The sequence below is a fragment of the Tenrec ecaudatus genome, unplaced genomic scaffold (assembly GCF_050624435.1).
Source record: "Tenrec ecaudatus isolate mTenEca1 unplaced genomic scaffold, mTenEca1.hap1 Scaffold_549, whole genome shotgun sequence".
Lineage (NCBI taxonomy): Eukaryota > Metazoa > Chordata > Mammalia > Afrosoricida > Tenrecidae > Tenrec > Tenrec ecaudatus.
In genome coordinates this window covers 592524-614190 of record NW_027459460.1, presented here as the reverse complement: position 1 = coordinate 614190, position 21667 = coordinate 592524, and the positions used below count along the sequence as shown (strand labels likewise).

The 21667-nt window shown below is 38.5% G+C and overlaps 1 protein-coding gene across 5 annotated transcripts in view; it reads right to left on the bottom strand.

Annotated features, from left to right (window-relative positions):
• LOC142436721 (thyrotropin-releasing hormone-degrading ectoenzyme-like) overlaps positions 1–21667 on the bottom strand; it is a 353287-nt gene that overhangs the window by 133949 nt on the left and 197671 nt on the right. For all 5 annotated transcript variants that reach the window (XM_075540204.1, XM_075540202.1, XM_075540205.1 and 2 more), the window contains 2 exons: positions 5120–5185; positions 4318–4505 (listed from right to left, as the gene is read on the bottom strand). In XM_075540204.1, the coding sequence (XP_075396319.1) occupies positions 4318–4505; positions 5120–5185 (254 nt within the window). The remainder of the gene's footprint in view (positions 1–4317; positions 4506–5119; positions 5186–21667) is intronic.

Here is a 21667-nt window from a genome sequence, read left to right as displayed (position 1 = left end):
AAGCTATACTGTGTCAGCTTCATAACTGGAGAGCGACTGAAGAACTGAGAACCAGGGGAGACGCCGAGTGACTGATCATAAAATGGGCGTCTTTCTGGAGATTTGGGAAGAGCAGTGCTGAATCGGTCCCTCGACACATAATTGTTTTACGTGTCACAGAGTTCATTTCTCACACTCACAATTAATACATGGGAATTCATCAAGAGTAATATGTCAGATGGAAAAGAGGAAAATTCATTATGTCATAACAACTGCTATCCCCAAAGTCAAAAGTCAAAAGGCCATCCTTGACATTCTGAATTTTAAATGATAAGCTGAACTTAATCAGAGAAACATTTCTGAGTGCCAACCATGTGAAGGTACCCTGTTACACTGTAATTGACTCCACATAATCCATCATGAAAGAACCAATTTATTGTTGCCTAACCTGGTTCTTTGGATAGAAGTTAGTGAACAAAACAATTTATGTTCCTTAAGAGAGGCCTCGACGCATGCAATGAAAAACATGTGATAAATATATGACAATGGACACACCGTGGGAACATCACAGCCAGATTATTTTATTATTTTTTAAACAGCATCCCTCACCAAAGATAATTAATCTATTTTGGTTAATTGGAAAAATAAGTTAAGAGGCAATAGTACCTGGATCTAATCTAAATGCTGGATCTAATTTTCAATTTAAAACACAAGTTTATTTTTTGTGTGTACTTGCAAACAATAGATATTGGAGACATTCAATTAATTACTCTCTGTAATTAGACCGAAAGGAACTGGGTGGAGTATAAGTAAAATGAAAGACCAAATCAATTTCTCTGTAAGACATAGACTAACTTTATGAACAAGACTTTATAGGTGTATATCTTCCACATTGAATTGATGATCTAAATTGTGAAGCCAAACAGATATTAATTAAAAAGCAAACAATATATACGACTAAAAACATCTAAAGACCCTCTAAATAAGTCTAAGACTCTAGTAGTATGTAATATTTTAAAAAGTGATTAGAAAAAATTAATGTGTGTAGTTAGATTATGTTCTTGTTGTTTCTGTTTAACTGATCATATGGATATCATATTTTAAGTAACAATAGAAAATTTTCAAAAAATATATCCCTTTCTTCAGTAGTTCTTAAGAATTCTGATTGTACTAACATGGAAAAGAATTGGTACATTTTAAAAAGTGGAATGAGAAAAATCACACCCAGGAGTTGCTACTAACATTCACGAAGCATTGATGCACACAGGGAAACCCTCCGGAGACTGCTGCAGGCGGGGCCCATAAGGAAAGGGTGAGTGTGCGGACATACAGAATGCCCTGTCGCCCAAGACTCCCAGGAGGTGCCCCATGCTTCAGGTGGTATTAGTTAACAGTGAAATGTATTAAATTTATAATGAAATGAAGGAAAAACAAACTACGAAAATTCACAACTTCCTGTGTACCAAAGTCCTACCAAGGATTTTATGCACTTAAACACATTACTAAATATATGCAATTGTTAGAAATAGCAAAGATTCATTTTTCCTCTACTTAACAGCTAGGATGTACATTTATTACATATGGAAAAATAATTACATTACACATTTAAAATGTTCCAGGTAAGAGGTAATGATAATTGTCCCACAGAACAGTCATGGCAAAGCGAAAGTCATGATCAGTAAAGCTGGGTGCTTTGGGACCTACGGCTGACCTGTAGAGTGGGGGGCCTTTGGCCACTTAACTGGGTTTGCTGATGCACAGAGCTGGAGCTAAGTGCTTTGGACTGAACCTTACACAGGAGTGCCATGCTTGCTGGGTCTTTGTTATCACCTGGAAGAGAACTTGGTGACTTCTCCTGACAGGACAACCATGTCCTATGTATTTTTCACCTTGATTGTATGTAACCTGTAAACTTCCTTAAATAAAACCCTTTAATCTCAAATATTGTCTGTGAGTTCCCAGTTGCCCCTCCAATGAACGATCCAAGTCAGTAGCTGAAAAGTCGAGAGCCGTGGGAAACATTTATTTTAGCACGTCAGCAATGTCTCTTCTAGAGACCTCGGAAGGCTTGTACAAGGAGCACACAGACTTGATTTTCAAGCTTTAACTGAACATTAATATAAATTAAGCAATAATCTAAGTGGGGAATAGTAAATTCTCATCTAGAGATGGATTCTGTCCTACTAGGAAAATTATTTTAAATAATAGAATGTCATGTATATATTTTTTTTGCTCTGTTTGCCATTAAATGGATTCTGACGCATGGTCCTCCAACAGGTCGGGGTACAACTGCCTTAGGGTTGTCCCGGTCTGCTGTCTTAATGGGAGCACACTGCTCCCCCTTTCTGCCAGGGAGTGGCTGGCAGCTTCGACATGCCATCTTTGCTGGCGGCTGAGCACTTTAACACTACGCCACCAAGGGGATTTTAATTTTCCTCAACATTTTTATATACCAATTTCTCAGATTCAGAACCATCCAGGTGGTTTTATAATGCCAGCAGAAGCTAAGCGCTCTGTGCTAAAACTGCTTACTCATGCTGAGAGACTTTCCCCCGTGAAGAGCCAGGCTCCTGGCTGACACCTCTGATGCAGGTTATGGGCTGGCAGAGTATTTTTGTTCAATATTTGTTCTGTCATCTGGGTGTCCTTTCTGTTTTTCTGCATCGGGGAGGCCTGTGTCAGACTGTTCATTCTCAAAGGCATGGCCCCAATCTGGCTTCGCCACAGTCAAGTCGTTTTTGTGTACTTCGTGGTCCATGCCGAAGCGTGTTTCGCCTGGGGCCAGACGGTGGGTGATCAGGGCAGCCTTTGACAGCTGTGGGGACCCAGAGAAGGGGACGAAGCAGTGACAGGCAGATCCCGACAGGGTGAAGGGAGGAGTGTTATTCTGCGTGTTCGAGGAGTTTAATTGCAAAAGGCAACTCCTCATACCTGGTGAAGGCCTCTCTCTACTTGAGCCTTTAACCTCCATGTGCCCCCATCTTGACGAGAGTAGAACAAACTGCAAAGTCAGCAGTTTGAAGCCTCCAGCTCTTCCGCTGGAGAAAGAAGGGGGTCCTACTCCCAGCCCCAGCCACAGTCTCAGAAACTCCCAGGCTAGTTCAACCCTGTGTTTAGGGGGGCTATGAGTCGCCATCAACCTGATGGCGCAGAATTGGGTTTTCATCTGTATGGCAGCAGACCTGCAAGTCTGTCCCCGGCAGCATGGCTGGGTCAGAACCCAGGGCCAATCTTTCCATTCTAACTGCTGTGGAGCCCAGCTCCTTCCTACACCTATAGTATCGTATCGTATACTATAGTATCGTATCGTATTGTATAGTATAGCTGCTGTACCAGTATTTATCTCAATACAACAGTGAAGACTTCATGTTTTCTTAAATGGAGTTCCAATATCAGCCACCAGAAAATGTTCATGAATCTCCCTAACACTTTTATTCACATCAAGCTAACTTGGAGATGCTATCCATTCATGTAAGTTTAAAATATTCCCCACCAATCCTACATAATAATGGATGATGAAGTCCAGCATCCTAATTTCCCAAGGTGATAGGACACAGCATGAGTAAACTAATATGAGCACTTCTATTTACTTATTACTTTTGATCTCTATACTTGTCCTCCCTTCACCCCTCCAATCCCTTACCAGGGCATTCTATATATAAATTTAAAAACTGCCTGATTTGAAGTGTACTTTCTTACATTGACTCAGTCTTTACTGAAACAAAGTAGTAAAAATAAACTAGAAAAATTGGATAGAATGTTTATATTCTGAATTTTAAGAAATTAAATGGGTTCCCCAATGTTAAATTTATAGCAAATCAAAATTCAGGTGTGTTTTCTATAGTTTTAAACACCACATTTGAGGGAAAGAGAATATATTTTCATATTGCCACTTCTACTTAAGATCACCTTAAGGTATTTATTTAGATTTTGAGTTTTGTTAACTAGGATAATATTTATTATCTAAATACTTTTGATTTGGTTTTCTAGATTGATCCCATTCAATTCACAACACACCTTAACTTTCTTAAAGATGATTAAAAAATATTATAACAAAAAGTAAAATATCATATCTCACATTTAAAATGATTAGAATAATTTAAAATAGTCTTCAATGAAATACCATAAGTGTGCTCATCAATCAGGGGTTAAAATATGTAAGGTATCGGCAGTAAAAGGAATCAAAAATACCATATGGAAATAAAGAAATAAAAAGAGTCTTAACTTATATTTCAGAATTATGTTGTCAAAATTATCTTAAAATATTAAAATTAAAAGGTGAATGGAAAAAAGAAAAGTTCCTATATTCATGTTAAATTAAAAGAGAGTCAGTGGTACCTGCTGTTTCGATGTTCAAAGGTTTTGGTCTTAGCACTTATATCATAAATGAAGCATTGCTGGGTAATGGTTACCCTCTTTTCGGCTGTTGCATTTCCCAAGATGGTGATAACAGGATAGCCCTTCTGGAGCGTCCACTGATCCATGACTTCTTGTATATTTACATATTTTCCATTCCTCTTCAAAGCCTTTAGAACCCAAATTGGATAAATGAGCTTTATAAGCATGAATTATACATATAATTATATTAAATCATTTTCACTTTTACCTTTAATATTTACCTAAATATGAAACATTTCAAGATCAGTGAAGCTAATATAATGTGTTACTAAAATTAATTTTCTCACCTTAAGTTAGGCTTCATGCATATATATATGGAAGTTTCATTAGCATTAATTTTTTTTACATAATGGAGAATAAAATACATTTTACTGGTAAAGTAAATACATGCAGCATCATTAAATATCCCCAGTGTGTCTAGTTGGTATATTTAAATATTTGTCATGCACACAAGAAAACATATTTCCTTAAAAACTTGCAGTATTTCTCACTTTAGCATGACTCACTTCCCAAATATATTAAAATTGTATTCCATAATTATTATCTTTTTAAAGTATGAAAGGCATCAATAACATTAAGTACATTTAAATCCCATTGTATTTTTATTACATTTTATATAGCTCATTACTATACATTTATAAATAATATGCGACAAAGGAAATAAAAGCTCAAAATGAAAACATACTGTCAGCGTCAATAAAAGTTACCAATGGTTTGGGTTCTTTTTCTTCCTATACTTTACCTCTGAGAAGGCATTCCAGAGATCATTTCTGGCTGCGTTGCCATACTTATGAATGGTTAAATAATCCTACAAAGAAAATAAGATTTGAATTACAATTTAACTGCTAAGCAATTACCAGTTAATATAATCATTTCTCAAATCAAATAAACAATTCTATTTGCTGTGCTTATATTGATACAAAGAGAAATACTCATAAAGGTTTATAAGAATTAAATTTTAAACTATTCAAAAAAACTTAAGCATAGCATATTTTCTAATTAAGTATCAAATAACTTTAATCTTTAAAAATTATTTTTGAGAGTTGAATCATTTATAGATTTGGGGGGGTCAAAAAACATCCCTTCATTTATCATGTCAACCTTGGTTTTTTTAATTAAATTACCTCCCCAGTGTAATATTTTGGGAAACCTTGCCCATCAGGATTTTAGACTGGAATCTAAAAAAATATTTCATGGGATAAGAACAACTCTGACAATAACAAATCTTTACTGCGGTGGATGTCTTTCGAGTTCAGATTCCATGGAAGAGTATAAAATGAAAGCAATGTGTGGTTTTGTGTGACCCTTATCAGAAGGCCTAACTAAGAAAGATTTGGTCAAGTGGGACTGGCTGATTTTTGTCTACGTAGCCAGTGTAAATGAGTCCCAATGGCCTTCTGTTAGTCAAACAGGTAAGAGGTATCACTTTGCCCAAAGAGGACTGTTGTCACAGGCTTTCTAGTGCGAAGGTGCCAATTATCACAGAGATAAACATTGCTTTTCATTGACTTGATGAAAAAGTATTATTAAAAAGAAATTTTATCCTGGTCTAATATTTTTTTAATTTAGGAATTCCCAACTATTAGTTAAACCTACACACTCTCTTTCTAATTTAAGCCTTCCTCCTCTCTGGGAGGCATGGATGCATCGCGGTGAATGCGTCCTCAGTTATGACGACTGGGCACTTAGTTTTCCGATGTCGAAGTGGGAGAAGGAGAAGAACATAGATGATGTTAAGCAAAGTGTCTCATTTGAGATCCTTTCAGCCCTAGAACTTGGAGGTAACAGGCAAATGCTTAATTTACATGCCAGTTCTGAAACTGGGGGAAAAATGCTGACTCCATTGAGAACTTTATGTAAAGTGGGATGCTTTGGAGATAATTAAAGTTGTAGAAGCATATTTTCTGAAATACAAATTGTAGCACCTGTGACAGATTGAGCTTTTGTGGGCAACTCACATGTTCAGATGGCACCTCCCACTTAATCAGACGCCTGGAGAAGCAACATCCACACTGACTTAGCAATGACAGATTTCTCATCAAGATGCTCTGGACAACTTTACTGCGAATTTAGATCTCCAAAGAACTAATCTGAACCTGGAGTTTAGCTTTGGGTAGGAGAGCTATATGAAGCACTCTCTATTTGAACCCTGGGACTAAGATTTAAATCATTTTCTGATTAGGTGTTAAAATTATTAGAAATTTTGCTTTTAATTTGTTTGTGTGTGTATCTTGGGGGAATCTCTTGAATACACTGAAAAACAATGGACATTGAAACTTATAAATGTATGTGAAACATCTATTTAAATGAGAACTATTATTGTTGAGTTCTGTTTATGCAGAGGTATTGGGATAATAAAAGAGAGGCAGCAAAGGGACACCGATGGATCTGGAAAGGACCGATGCAGGAATACAGGTTTCCCCTTGGGGTGGATCAGAATATCTACAGTCAGTCTACCATGAGATCGGTTGGATCTTAGCTTGATTTTGATCATTAGCTCAATGTCTTTTTTACTCTCCCAATTCTGTATAAGGCTCCAATTTGTTTCTAACAAGCTGAAATGGCAATCAGTCAGGATTAAGAAGGGGGTCTTCATATGCCAGGCTGGATATTCAGGATAGAAATGGTATGTTTTTGTTGGAATCCCATCAGCTTCAATATTCATGGCATTGGAATTCTTCAGATTTCAACTGTCTTTCCTCCCCAAACACATATTCTTTATTTATCCCAGCCTTTCTCTTATACAACAACGATATACATATGGAAATATATTCTTAGTCTTTGGAGAATTACAAAGAAAATGTGAGGATCATGCCTATTAAAAACCATATCATCTATTTATTCTTTTATTTCCATGAATTGTATAATGCACTTAGTATAGACCAGGAAGGTTTCGTGGGAATGGAGGAACAGTGATGGGCAAAAGGTCGTTGAGAAAAAAATGTAAATAACAAGATGCAATTTGAGTAGGTCCCTGTGACTGAAGCTGTGAAAGTCTTGGACCAAAAATTACAAAGCCAAAGCAATTCCAATGGTTGGTGCATGTTTACATCGAACGACTTTAAGTTCTATTCTAACCTACCAGTAAATGAATATGACAATGATTGGATAAGAAATTTATTAATAAATATAGACACATATATGAAAATCCAACATTAGATATGACATTACAATATAAATGTATAAAGTATAATGCTTTGACATCCACTGTAAGAACAGTGATGGGCTGTCTATACTAGATATTTCAGAAATGAAAGAAGTTGAAAATAATGAAGATGATTAGTTGAATATACTTATGAGACCTATCTAGCAATATAAACTGATTACAAGTTAAAAAGGTATTAACCGAAAGCATATTCTGATATATCTACCTATGGGAAAGCCAACATGCATAGTAGTTAAAAGTGAAGTGAACTACTTTAAAATGTAGTTAAAAGGAAGGTTCAATATTATATAACCCAAACCTCTCTGCCATCAAGTCAATGCTGACTCATAGTGACCCTCCGAGGGTTTCTGAACTGTAACTGTTTGCGGGAGTAGATAGCCCTGTCTTCCTCCCATGTACCTGCTGGTGGGTTTGAACTGCCAGCCATGTGGATCACAGTCCCACACGTAACTACTACACCACCAATAGTGATTGAGGTGATATTAGCTACAATTATCTTCTTAATAAGCTCAGGCTACTGAATAGGAAACTGAATTACATAACCAACCAAAGGGTAGCATCACTAATAATTAAGGAATGTTTCACATAAAAAACTATAATGTCATTTGCCTCTCTTAACACTGAATTGCTTTATATTCCTTCACTTAATTCACATAACATTGGGATAGGTAATATAATCATTTAAGATATCAGGAAATTTGAAATCACAGACCCTGGTCCATATCCAAACCCCATACATATGTCTACAGCCCAATATCCACTAGATTCCCCAAAGATAATTAAGGGTCATATTCAAAGAAAGCTAAACTCACTCTCCTCCCCCAAACTGTCTCTTCTTGAGGGCTTTTCCCCAATGATGAATGTGAACCAAAGAGTCATCTTTCACGCCTTCCTGTCCTTCCCGTCACATTACTGCTCTGATATCCTGAATCTTCCTCTAAGGTGCCACGCTACACATTACAGCTTCTCACCTGGACACAGCGCCTGCCACTGCTTCTTCTCTCTTTCAACCCTACCACACACCACTGTGCTAGCCAGCCAATACGGTGTGCTCAGAAAACACTACACCTTGAGCTCCCTCATGGACTAGCCCCGCTGTACTTCCTCAAGCCTCTTAGCACTTGTTGCCCAGTCTCAGATTAGCTACTTTATTTGAAGATGCCTAATACAATATTTTCTCTATTTCCTAGTTCTCCACTCAAACTTTACCTTTCTCCTTTACTGTGCAAATTCACTTTAATAGTCAAGTCTCAATTTTAATGCATTTTCCCTGAGAATCTTTGCCCACTTCTGCCTCCTTTCTAATTCTGAGCCAAGTACCTTGTACCCTATCAGAAGACATATTACTGTGTGTTTCAATTGCCTGCTCATTAATTTAACTGCCCACATAATCTAAAAACTCCCTAAGTAAATCCCACCCAAACCATTGGCATCCAGCTGTTTCCACTGCATGGTCGTCCTGTAGGAGGGAGTCACACTTCCGGTAGCATTTCCTAGAATTTTGCTTCTTTTGTTTTACAGAGATCTGCCATGTTTGGTTAAAACTACTTTGCTTTTGGTTAGCACAGAACACTTCCCCACTGCAGGACTAGCGCCTCTCGCCATAAGGTCAAAAACAAAATGGTACTGGTATCCAATTGATTATGATGTATACCACAAAGTAGAATTGCCCCCTTTGGGTGTCTAAAGTTATAAATCTTTACAGGAGCAGAAATCATATAGAGCAGCTGGTACTTTTGAACTATTAACCTTGCACTTAGCAGTTCAATAAGTGATCGAATATACCACCAGGGCTCTATTGTGTAAGGTATGGACCTGGTTGTTTTGTCTTATCACTGTTTAACCAAACTGTGTTCCCAATATAGTACGCAATAAATGCTCAATCTGCGTGTGTTTTCTGAGGTTCCTTAGTCAATATGCTTTTCTATTACTAATTTGCAATGAAGTAAAAGATTTATTACACTGATAAAAGCAAGAAAACCAAACCCAGTGCCACTGAGTTCATTCTGACTCATAGCAACTCTGTATAGGCTTTCCCAACCACATCTGGACAGGCATGCACAGGCTCATCTTTCTTCTGTGGCTGTTGGGTTTGAACAACTGACCTTGAGATTAGCAGCTCACACACCAACAGTGCTCCTTACTATTCACACCAGATTCGCTCAAATACTCAAACTCATTTTTCTCAGTGTTTATTTGTTATATATAATTTACATTAATACATATGCAGTTCCATATCAAAAGATTTTGAATGATTGAATATAATACCATTTTTGGTTTTCCACTTTTGGCTAACAAGTAGTACAGTTCATAACGTTTCATATATAAAAGCCAGTGGGACTAAGAAAGGCCAGAGGGAAAGTAAAATGTTGAGCTGAGGAAGTAAAGGCCTATTATCTTTCAAGGTTTACATGCAAATAGTTATGGAATGCTTACTCTCTTATTAATGAGTCTTTCCGTGTGTTAGGGCAGCAGATTAGCTGCATGAGTAGTCTATCCCTCAGGTTACAGAGGGACCATTCAATAAAAACCAAAGATGCATGACGTACTTTAGATGTGTTTAGCTGAAAGTAAAACGAAAATTTACCCTATGTTGACTTTTCTTTATTTTTTCCCCAGGATGACTTTCAAAGTGATAAAAACGTGTCCCGTCCTCTAAGAAAAGGAAGATTACAGTAGAGGTGCAGCCCCTCCCTCCGGAGCACTTCACTGAGCCCCCTTAGTGGAATCTTTCCTCCAGTTTGGGCTCTTAGCAGCTGAGGCCCAAGCACAAGATTCAGATATCACAGTCGGCAGAGACAGAATTGTTCCTTCCATCAGATGTTAAAGACTCAAGAGACCTTTGCTTCAGATCCTGCAGCCAATACCTCAAATTTCTCCTTTATCAGAATTTTATGATGTCATGAATTATACATATTAGGATTATTTAGTATATAATTTAACCAACCTAGCTAAAACATGCTTCTGATGCACTAAGCAGTACCATTTGGATCTTGCAAAAGGCAGAATCCAGTCCTTAGCAGGATATGGCTGCCTAGAGTAGGTGAAGGTGAGACGTTGAACAAAGTCAGAATTCAGTTCATGAGTAAAAGGGAAGACTCGCTCATGAGCACACCACGAACAATGCTTTCTACAGTGAGACCAGGCCTCATGTTGCACGCAGTGACTCTGCTATGAGGATGTCATCTACTTGCACGACTAGTTTGAGAAATGATAAATAAATTCAGGCATTGATTTTTTTTTCCTGACTGTATGGCAGGAAGGTTGAAACAGGTTTAAAACATTATTTCTTTCTATCACGATAAAATGTGCCTTGAACAATTGATACCAAAATATGTCAGTGTTTGGCTTTCCGACATTTAAACAGCACTTTTCAATGGGGGCAATAATTCAATACGGACTTTTATAAGAGAGCAAGGAGAGGGACACAATACTACAGGCACACTTGCCACTCTCTCTGGTAAGAGAGGATGGGCGTGCCCCCTGTCCTCAGACAACCCCATGCTCCCTTCGAGGTCTGTGGATGCCCGTGGAGTAGAGCAAAGAAGGGAAGGAAGATCATTGAAATGTATGTCCTGTCTTGGTGACAGGAGCTGGGTGGGGGCTATGTCAGCAACTGGATCTGAGAGTTCTGTAGCTCGACTCTGGCTGCCTCTCTGTATTTCACAGAACCCTTTAGTTACTACTCTATTTCCAAAGCCCAGCTATTTAGACTTTCTTTTGACCCAATGCGCTACCTTTGAACCCTGCACTAAATTTGTTCTGGATAATACAGCTGGAATTTGCTTCTGTGGCTTGCAACTCCAAACCCTAACTGATAGAATACTAAAAGGTGCCGTAAGCTGAACAAACAAAACAAAGATATGGCTAAATTTCCCTAATAACCCACCAGCTTTTGTGTGTGTTATAAAATGGACTCACTGTCAACGAGTGGATGACTCCTCACAGTAACCCAGTAGCACGGGGGACCTGCCCCTGTGAGTCTCTGAGACTGTAACTCTGTGAGTCACAGCCAACACAGAACCCCTCCACCACCAGGGCTCCGCATAATAAGTATCGGGGAAAGTTTTCAAAAGAGGCAGACCAGAAGGTTAAAGTCCACACACACAAACCTGTACACACACAGAAACTGAAAGGGATGCAGCCTGTGCAGAAGCTCTTAGACGGAGGTGCACATAAAGCGACAGCGACGACAGTGCATAATTATAATAAGCTACTTTCTTGTCTTTACAAAAGCTTCCACAGCCGGGGTCCATAAGCAGAGGAAGGACCACGAGCTCCGGACTCCAATCTGTGCCAGTGTGTGCACTGTGAGAGTGTGGTAACCTGAAGGGGTCCATGAACACCACCACCACAGATTACAAACTGCCAGGTCACAGCAATGTCACCGAGAGTGGGATAAAATCTATTGGAATGCTGGCCTGTGCCAGCATTCAGAGGATGTCTCTACAATCCCTGACCTTGAACGAAAGCAGCAAGGAGACTCACACAGTGACAGATGACAAAGTAAAATACCACAAAGCTGGAGTATAGACCAGATGCTATTTTAGGTAATATGAGAAGACTAGTTAGAGATTATGAGATTATGTAAAATGAGCATCAAAGCAGTGACAAAGCATAAAACAAAATAAAAGCAGTAAAGTTCACATTTTCATTATCAGAGAGAAGAACAGAGGAGGAAACAGAGGCACAGGTATTAATTGTCCCTATTTACCATTCAACTGTGGTCAAGCTTCCCAGAAGAACATTTGATCTCTTGGAACCCTTACTCACTTGTCAAGATCTGGAGGTTTCCAGCCACCATAAAACAGCAAGGTGCCATTTAAGAACAAAGCTATTTAAATATGCAGAACAATCGCTGAAAAGTACTTTATTGTTGATATGTCATTCTGATTCTGTGGGGTTTTTTTAATGTGTGTTTATGCCAAAAGTTATCTCCCTAAGTAGTTTGATTGGCTATAGGAGGATCCAGATATTTCTCCAGGAGCAAAATGCAATTTTGCACGTTTAAAAATTTCATCATTCTCCTTAATGAGTATTTTAAAACTCATACTTTCATGATAAGCTACTCAGTATGGCAGACGATTTTCACTCAAAATAAACTGTAAGTCCATGAAGATTTTTAGTTGTCTATTCATTTGATTTTTAATTAAAGACAGCGAAACATTCTTATACCAGGTTTGTTTTTATATGTATTTTATGTATTAATTATAGATCACACTCCAACATGCAGGCACACCAGCAGAAAGGCAGTTATTTCTATTTTGGGATGTGTACTGTGTTCCAGAACAACCTGACAGGGTCCTACACCTGTAAGTGAAATAGTGTGAAAGTAATAGTCTGTTGGGGTGCTCTGGAGTACTAAAATAGCCCTACTTCTCACTTTCACTGCGAGAGTGAAATATTACTCAGACATAAAATGTATCTATTGGTAAAACTGAAGTTTGGGAACTGCCTTTGCTGAATGCCCTGGTAAAGGACTTAGACCACTACAAGCTTACCAAACAGACATATTTGGTCTTGGCTGGCAAAATGCACTATTTCCTAGGAAACAAGAGGGCACTGACGTTAAGTCACGTCTATGACCATCACCGCCCCCACCCTACTCTTGCTCAGCACCCAGTGCAGGAGACTACAGGAAACGAAAATGCATTTTAATTGAGAGCTATTGGATGTGCACAGCAAGGAAATCCTTGGTAAGATAAATATATATGGTGGCACAAATATAACAATTGTGAGTTTATCTCAGGACTAAGCAGTGTGGTGTTTGTTTGTTTGTCAGTTTCACAAAGACTCACTACGAGTCAAATTCAACTCAATGACAACACACTCAGAAGAACTGGGTAAGGAATTTGGCCCTTACCAGTCATCTGATAATATTAATGTATACCTTACAAGCATGTGCTCAGAAAACAGTATAAATCTTTAGAAAAATATACATGATGCAAAAAAGATCAGGATACATTAGAAACTTTATGAGCAAGCTCAAAAAAAATACTATCTGGGTTGAACCTCTCTCTGTTCAACTTTACTTCCAAGAGAAGTCAAAATGTTCCAGAGGGCCAATGAAAGGAAATTATACGAATTAACCTAAAGGAGAAAAATGCTTGGATAAAAAAAAATCACATCAATGTCAATGAGGGGAAGGGCAGAGTTGAGACCCAAAGCCCGTCTGTAGACAATTGGACTTCCCCTCACAGAAGGGTCACGAGGAAGAGATGAGCCAGTCAGTGTGCACATACTTTTTCTCTAGTTCTTTAATGCTTCCTCCGTGACCCCCACTCCCCACTATTATGACCCCAATTCTACCTTACAAATCTGGCTAGACCAGAGCATGTACACTGGTACAGATAGGAGCTTGCAACACAGGGAAATCAGGACAGCTAACCCCCTCAGGACCAATAATGAGAGTAGTGATACCAGGAAGGCAAGGGGAAGGTGGGGGAGAAAGGGGGAACCGATCACAATGGTCAACATATAACCCTCTCCCAGGGGGACAGACAACAAACAGAAAAGCAGGTGAAAGGAGATTGGTGTAAGACCTGAAAAAAAATGACAAATTATCAAAGGTTCATGAGGTAGGGCGCGTGGGAGAGGGAGGGAGGAAAATGAGCTGTTACCAAGGGCTCAAGTAGAAAGATAATGTTTTGAAAATGATGAAGGTAACTTATGTACTAATGTGCTTGACACAATGGATGCATGTGTGGATTGTGATAAGAGTTGTAAGAGCCCCCAGTAAAACTATTAAAATAACAACAAATTAAACACAAAAAGCACGGAGGAAAAAGTTGAAGTCGAAACTTTATACCTGAAAAAAACTAATTCCCCTCTGAGTTTAAGAGATTTCCTGAAGTTGTAAGGCTTAGCACATGTAGTTATGCAGCCATTTACTGAGATGCCAGGTTTGCTAGCAGCTAGCCCAGAAAATGGGCATACGACATTCATTCTCGCCATACCTCTATGTACAGACACTGACCTCAAGAGGAGAGGTTTGGAAAGACGTACAGGTAACACTTAAAAATACGCACTATCTCCACTTCTCTCCAATACCTACACATTCCATGACATCAGGACCTACGACTGCCTAGCAATGTAATCGAGACCAGAAGGTTCCGCCCCACATGTTCTAGATTGGTAAGGTTTCCTTGAACATTTTTACATTTATGGGCTTAAGGACACTTCTATAAGGACATTAAATTTCTTATATTCTCAGAGGCAATTTCTTTTCTTCAGTGCTAAAATCATACACACTATACTAGTTTATTATTTGTGTTCGTATTGTTAATGTGTGTGAGATACTTTCTGTCTTCTTTTTCCTTAGATTTCATAGTTCATCTTAATCAATTCTTGGCAAATAGCCACCTCAACTTTTCAGTTCTGTTCTTCAATTATACTAGCTTGGCAAAAAAACAATTCCAGATGAATTCAAGTATTTTTCTTCTCTAAACCCGCACTCGTGCAGCTGAACGTCACTGGAGAAAATCCTGTAATTAAGCAGATTCAGTCTATGATACGTTCATAATCACCCAGCTCAAAGAGGCAATCAGTAGTTAGTAGGTGTGCCTCTTTATTCTCAGACCTACATGCTCACATTTCACCTCTCATCCTCAGCTTTCCACTACAGACCCTTGCTCAAACAACACTGAAAAAAAGCACAATTAGAAAGGAGCTCCCTCATCTCCCCACTACCAGATTTTCAAGTTTATTGAAAGCATCTTTCTACTATAAAAATTAGTCCCTTCACCACCGCAAGGACCGAGATGCCAGTTTTCTCTTCTTGAGCACTACCAAATTCCTTTTCTTGTTAGTACAACGGGCTCCCATATTGAAGTAGTCAATAAAACAAAAGCTTTCTGTGAGTCCTTATATCCTTTATAGCAAATTACTTCACTTTTCTAATATCCTTCTTTTGCAATTTTTAAAAAGTATGCGCTTATACCCATTCCACTCAACCTAATAAAATTGCAGTCTTCCAAAAGAACACGTTTCCATTTTTCCCCTACTCCACATGTATCTTACATTTAACCTTGCTGCTCACTTTCTTGTTGTTGAAACGTGTTTCTCTCCAGGCACTGGCGACACTGCACACTTGGTACTCTGCCTGCCTTGGCAGCTGCTCCATTTGGATCTGAGGTGGCCCTCCCTCTTCTCGGAACCCCCAACCGGTACAGTCCTTCCCGGTTGGTCCCAGGCCCTCAGACAGGAAACCGCAGAGGCGTCCTTGACTCTGTTCTCTCCCTCTGCTCCCACACCTCACTCTTCGTCCAATGTACGCCAAGTCCCCGCTAATTGTACCTTCAAAATACATTTTGAATATGTCCCTGCCTCTGCATACCTAATTATGCCATATCCAACCTTTCATCCTCTTTTACCAGATACTTAAATTCCCTTCTAATTTTATTAGCCAGTTACCGTAATGGTAGGCTGATTCTTTCAAGGCCACTGCAATATTTGCAGAAAGATAGAGAACATCCCAGTTTAAAACCCTTTAAGAACACCCCACTATACTTAGGATAAAATCCAATTTTCTCCGCAAAGTCTATTTGGATACCCCATGACGGGCTCCTACCCGTACCTCTCCGACCTTGTCTTTTGTCCTTCCAACTTTTCTCAAGCACCTTAGCTTGCTTCCTTTGACATGCTCAATTTTTCTTACCTTTTGCACAAGCTCTTTCCTCTTCCTGATGATCTCCCCTCAGCCCTTTTATATCCCTCAGAACTTTGTGTATCATCCATTTTCTGAAGAAAGATCTTCTAAATACCCGATAAAGTTACCTCCTCTCACTCCCTCGTAGCATTTAACACAGTTAGCACCATATATTTGTCTTTGAATCCTTTATCATATTTTATGATTCATGGAAATGTATACTATACCTGCTCTATACAGCATGCACTAAATACTCACTACTTACCGTAAGTACATAACAAGAATGTATAGAATAAATGATATTTAATGGGTCATAAATATGGGCTGTAGAAATAACTAAGTATAGCTTTTAGTATAGGAAGAAAAACTATAATTTTGTTCTGTTAGCACAAAGTATTAACAGGCAATTTTTATATTTAAATGGTTAGTGTTCTTAAATGTTTTTAAAAATCACAGGTGGAGGCCTTGAGCCAACAAACAGATGGTGGCTATTGGAGATTGCTTACAAATGGAATCATATTGAGGAAAGCAAGTGATGCCACCATTTTTTGTCTTTAAAATATTTATTATGATTTACATGAAAGTTTCCAGAGCAAATTCATTTCTAATCCAGCAATGCATGCATGGGGAGTTCCCTGGCCCGGGGTTACAATTCTCACAAGGTGTCAGCACTTCACACATTCCTGCCTTGGTTTTCCTGTTTTCATTAGCCATGGTTTGCCCCCTTTCTGTTAGTTTACTGGAAACAATTCTGCTTGATTTTGCTTTTAGATAAATACTATCTGTTCAGGTGTATATACTTGATTTTTCTGAGGGGCATGTTAGTTTCACCCATGTGTTATTGTTCACACACCAGCTGAAAGGTGGTCTCAGGCTTGGCTTCAGGTCTGAGTTAAAAGAATGTCTGAAGGCCATAGCTTGCAGGACCCACACTCTCTTTGTTCAGCCAAGGTGAAGTTGTGTCTTTCTCAAGACAGACTTAGAAGGTAGAGGAGAGCTAAAGCACGATTACCATTGACCGAAAAGAGGTCTTTCAACACATTCGATCTTACTGTACGTTTTCAAACACGTGACCAGGAGCAGTATTTACAGATTTCTTTTAAGTCACCAACTTACAAAATGTCATCTTTCATATGATTTTAGATATTTGATATCCCAGGGGAGAAGGATATTTTCAATATAAATGTTAATGTTCAGTATCTGTAGTGAATATGCATTTGTACAAAGTTTTGAAAAGGAGAGTAAAAGCTGCAATTTTAAGTGTATAAAACACAAGGCTAAAATCTTCATAAAAGTATAAATAAAATGAATGTGTTGTTTCTATTAGGTGCCATCAAATCAGTGCCAACCAATAGCGACCCGATTCACATACAATGAAACACTGCCCTGTCCTGGACCGTGCTCACCATTTCGCCTTGGTTTGTACCCAATGTTGCAGCCACTGAGTCAGTGCATCTCCTTGAGGACCTTCCTCTTTCCACCGGCCCTCTACTTTACCAAACATGATGTCAGTTTGTTTGTAAAAAGTATGTAAGGATCTAGGATGAACGCTTGAAGTCCTCATCTCTAAGGAGTACTTTGGGCGTACTTCTTGCAAAACAGACTTCTTAGTCCTTTTGGGAGCCTGTGGAACTTTCAAAAATGTTCTCACCATAATTCAGATGCATCAATTCTTTTTTGGTCTTACTTAAGCAATGTCCAAATTAAAAAAAGGAGAGAAAAGGGTGCATCTTTAATAGTAAAGGCTTTTTGGTTGATTACAAATAATTGTATCCTTACACAGAAACGCATTGCTACTGTATGGATTCCAATACCTAGCGACCGTCGGTGGGCACTGACGCCCTGTCCCGGTCAGTCTCATGGCTGCACTCCCTACAGGGGCAGACGGCCTTTCTTTCTCCTGAGAAGAAACTACGAGGTTTGAACTTTGGACTCTTCAGTTAGCACCGAAATGCTTAAGGCATGGCTCCATCCATATAGCTGCAGAGGTCACAGGAAAGCTTGCAGTTCAGAAGCACATGGTAAGGATTCCGTGTGTAAGCCTTCCAATAAACAAATTCAGTGACAAAAAGTAATCCCTTTTTATTTAGAGATATAAATAGCCATGGCTATTTAAGTTTTAAAAGTATTTGTTACACATGAAACTATTTTCACATCAAGCAATCTTTCAATAAAAATCAAATGTTTTTCTCTTTTACATGTTCATTAATCTTGCCTTTGTAATTTAACTTGTTAATAAATGCTAATTTGGTAAAGTCCAAATGGCTAGAACCAGTTGTGATGAATCGGTTTTATAAGACTATCATAAGTATCATCACAAACAATGATTACCAAGTGGTAACTCTTTTCCCTATCACATATATAAAACTGTGCCGTATTTTAAATGAAACAGAGAGACATTTGAGCAGAAACTGTCCATGGCCATTCATTTTAGATTAAGTGTGACTGAGTCACCATCTGGACGGAAACACAAACCATCTCCACAGAAAGGACCTTAACTTTGACACACTGTGTCTGTTCTTCTATTACTATCTGAGTTTTCATTTTCGTGAAAACCCACATGCAGGGAGCAGTCTTTCACAACTGTAAGCCTGCAGGTCTCAAACAAAAGTCCTGCATACACATGCTAACAGACAGCAGCATCTCCCTGGAACACAAGTTACTGAGCATGCTTTGCTGCTAATACTCCCTGTAGCATCGTGCCTGTCATTACTTCAGGCCATCAGAATTTTATGAGCACAAACCAATAATAATGATATTTCCTTTTTGCTTTTTATCCACACCTCATTGCCTTACATTGATTTGCATAAGCAATTTTCACCTTGATAATTGGACCCAAACACTGTGTTGTAGGTTACCTTATGGAAAAGAGCAGTTAAATACTAATCAAGAGAAATCTTTCTCTATTCAACCATATTTTCAATGATATTAAATTACTCTCTCTGGTTCAGCAGGAAGGTGACCCACTTTCTGACATAGATTTTAGGGCTTGGGTTTATATCAAGCTTAACAATGATCTTTCTTCACAATTTTAATTCCCTCATGTGGACTCATAACAACATGAAGAATGGTACAACCAGGCCCAAGTCATTAAAACATTATTGTTTTGTTTGAAAGGAAAAAGCAATAGTATTACATACTAATTATTTTTGTAATAGCTACTGGGCCAATCAATGTTATCTAAGGATCCTATAATTATAGCTTTACTATTTTATTACTGGGCGAAAAACAAGAGAAAATGTAATTAGGGAGATTAAAACAAATATAAATGAAGTTAAAAGGACTCGTGTAATTTTAAAAGTCCAAAGAATCAGCACCTGAATTGGTTACTTTAAAAGTAATCCTGCGAGTTCTTCTAGAACTAGGATCTGAACTAAACGGACTCAAATTAGGAAGAAAGAATGGCACAAAGGCAGTAGATCCCAGTTCGTTTGTCCTGCTTTGTTGATCGTCCCCCATCCCACCCCCACGTTAACCTCATACACTGCTTCCTCTGCGTAACGATGAAGGCGTGTGCATGGAAACCGCACAGACTCTGGCAAATTAGAGATGTAACTATTACCAAAGGATGTTGTTTGATAATATTTGTAATGGATTTGAAGGTTTGAGTTGCAAGAGACATTGCAGAGGGACATGTCCAATCACCAAGAATTTATAGAGAGACGAAAGAGGAGCACACTTACATTACATTTATAGTTCCAGTTACCCCGGGGAAAGAAAGGAAAACAGCACTGAGCACGGAAACTTGTCCACGCGCGGAAAGGGTAGTACTGAGGTTACGGCACGAGTTTGGGGTGTTGTGATCGGTAGAGAACGAATACAGACCTCCCAAAGTGATGCTTCGAGTTTCTCTTCACAGACTGGTCTAGGAAGCTGTTTGATATATGCATAACACAGTCAAAAATGAGGCCTCAAAGGTAGCATTATATGATGCATAACTTGTTCCCGACGTGCAAGGAGGCTTTCTAGTTATTGCTAATTCTTTACTGCGTTTTCACTAACTCTATTTAAGTCTCCATTGGGAACACAGCCTGCAGTAATTTTTTTTAACAACAATTCTCACTGGACAGACACTTACAGTGAGGAAGACATACAGGTTGGGACGCCATACTGGCTCACTTTCCAGATGGGCTTTTTGTCCCGTGCATATTTGATTTTAAATTAAATGTAATTTAGAAAAACTGCTGCTTAATTTCTTCTCCATATATTTATCATATCCTAGTAGGAGGGGGGTGAAGGGAGTAGACTGAAGAGCCAACAGTTTCGATCACGTAAACCAGAAGTATAAAATATTAAGTTAATTAAAAACAGAAAACTTTTATAATAGTCAATTCCCCTGTCTTTTTTCATCAGCGCTTATTTTAGAAGTGTCATAATTAGATAGTTGGAAATTTCAGACATATCATACCAGTACTGATTCACCCTGACACCACCAAGCCAGTCCAGTCCCTCCCCAGAGGGGCCTGGAGATTACAAACCCGGTGGAAATGGGAACATGTTTCTGCAGTAAGTAATACAATGATTAGGGAAGGAACAAAAATAATGGAGCTATCACTAAAGTAACAAAAGAAAATAAAAAAGCTCTGTATCGTAATACAAAAAGCTACATATATAGTACAAATAATAATAAAATCACTAAAGTAAAACAACAACAAAATGGATCGATTACATTTGTTCAATTGTCTGTCGTCAGCTCACCTGTCCCCTTGCTACCTTCTATACCCTGTTGAGCACTGTGCAGGCTGGAGGCCTGGGTGCCACATTTCTCAGAATCCCTTGCTAATTGGCTCCAAGGCAAATGTCTGTCAGGTGAGAAGCAGGCACAAGCTATCGGGAAGGCACTAAGAAAGAAACACTTCCCTTAGTCAAGTGCAGAAGAAGGTACTGCTGGTGGCTTCCAGGTGTACGGCTGGCAACTAAGCAAATGAGTGTTATTTTATAGTGTTTCCTGAATGTTTTGATTTTATGAAGTCTTCCCCATTTTTACTCTTTTATCCCTCCCAACTGTTTTATAAAACCCATATTCTCTATGCTAAATCCCTTGGTGCTTGAAATATTAGAATGATATTGCAATGCTTTGCTACTGCATTATATACCAGCTATGGTTTCCTGAAGCAAACCTTCAAAGATGGGTACTTAAGAAGGTGTCCTGTCAGGTTAAAAAGGAATATCATTGAGATAGAATATCCAGTAAAATTCACCAAGCACTGTTTAGTTTTTCGAAAACATAATTTAAGACAGATAAAGTCTTAACTATGAAAATGTAAATTATCCATAGCAAATCATGAAATGATTTTAGGTAACTAAAATCAAACAAATATATATGTCAAATATTGACAAAAAGAAATAAGTCACTATCAAAACTCTCCATAACAATAAATGCTGGTCTGATGGACTAAAATTAAGGTATTATATGCCCTAGAAGTCAAATGGAGTTAATATTCAGAATCTAAATCAAGCTTCAAGAAGAGCAGTGG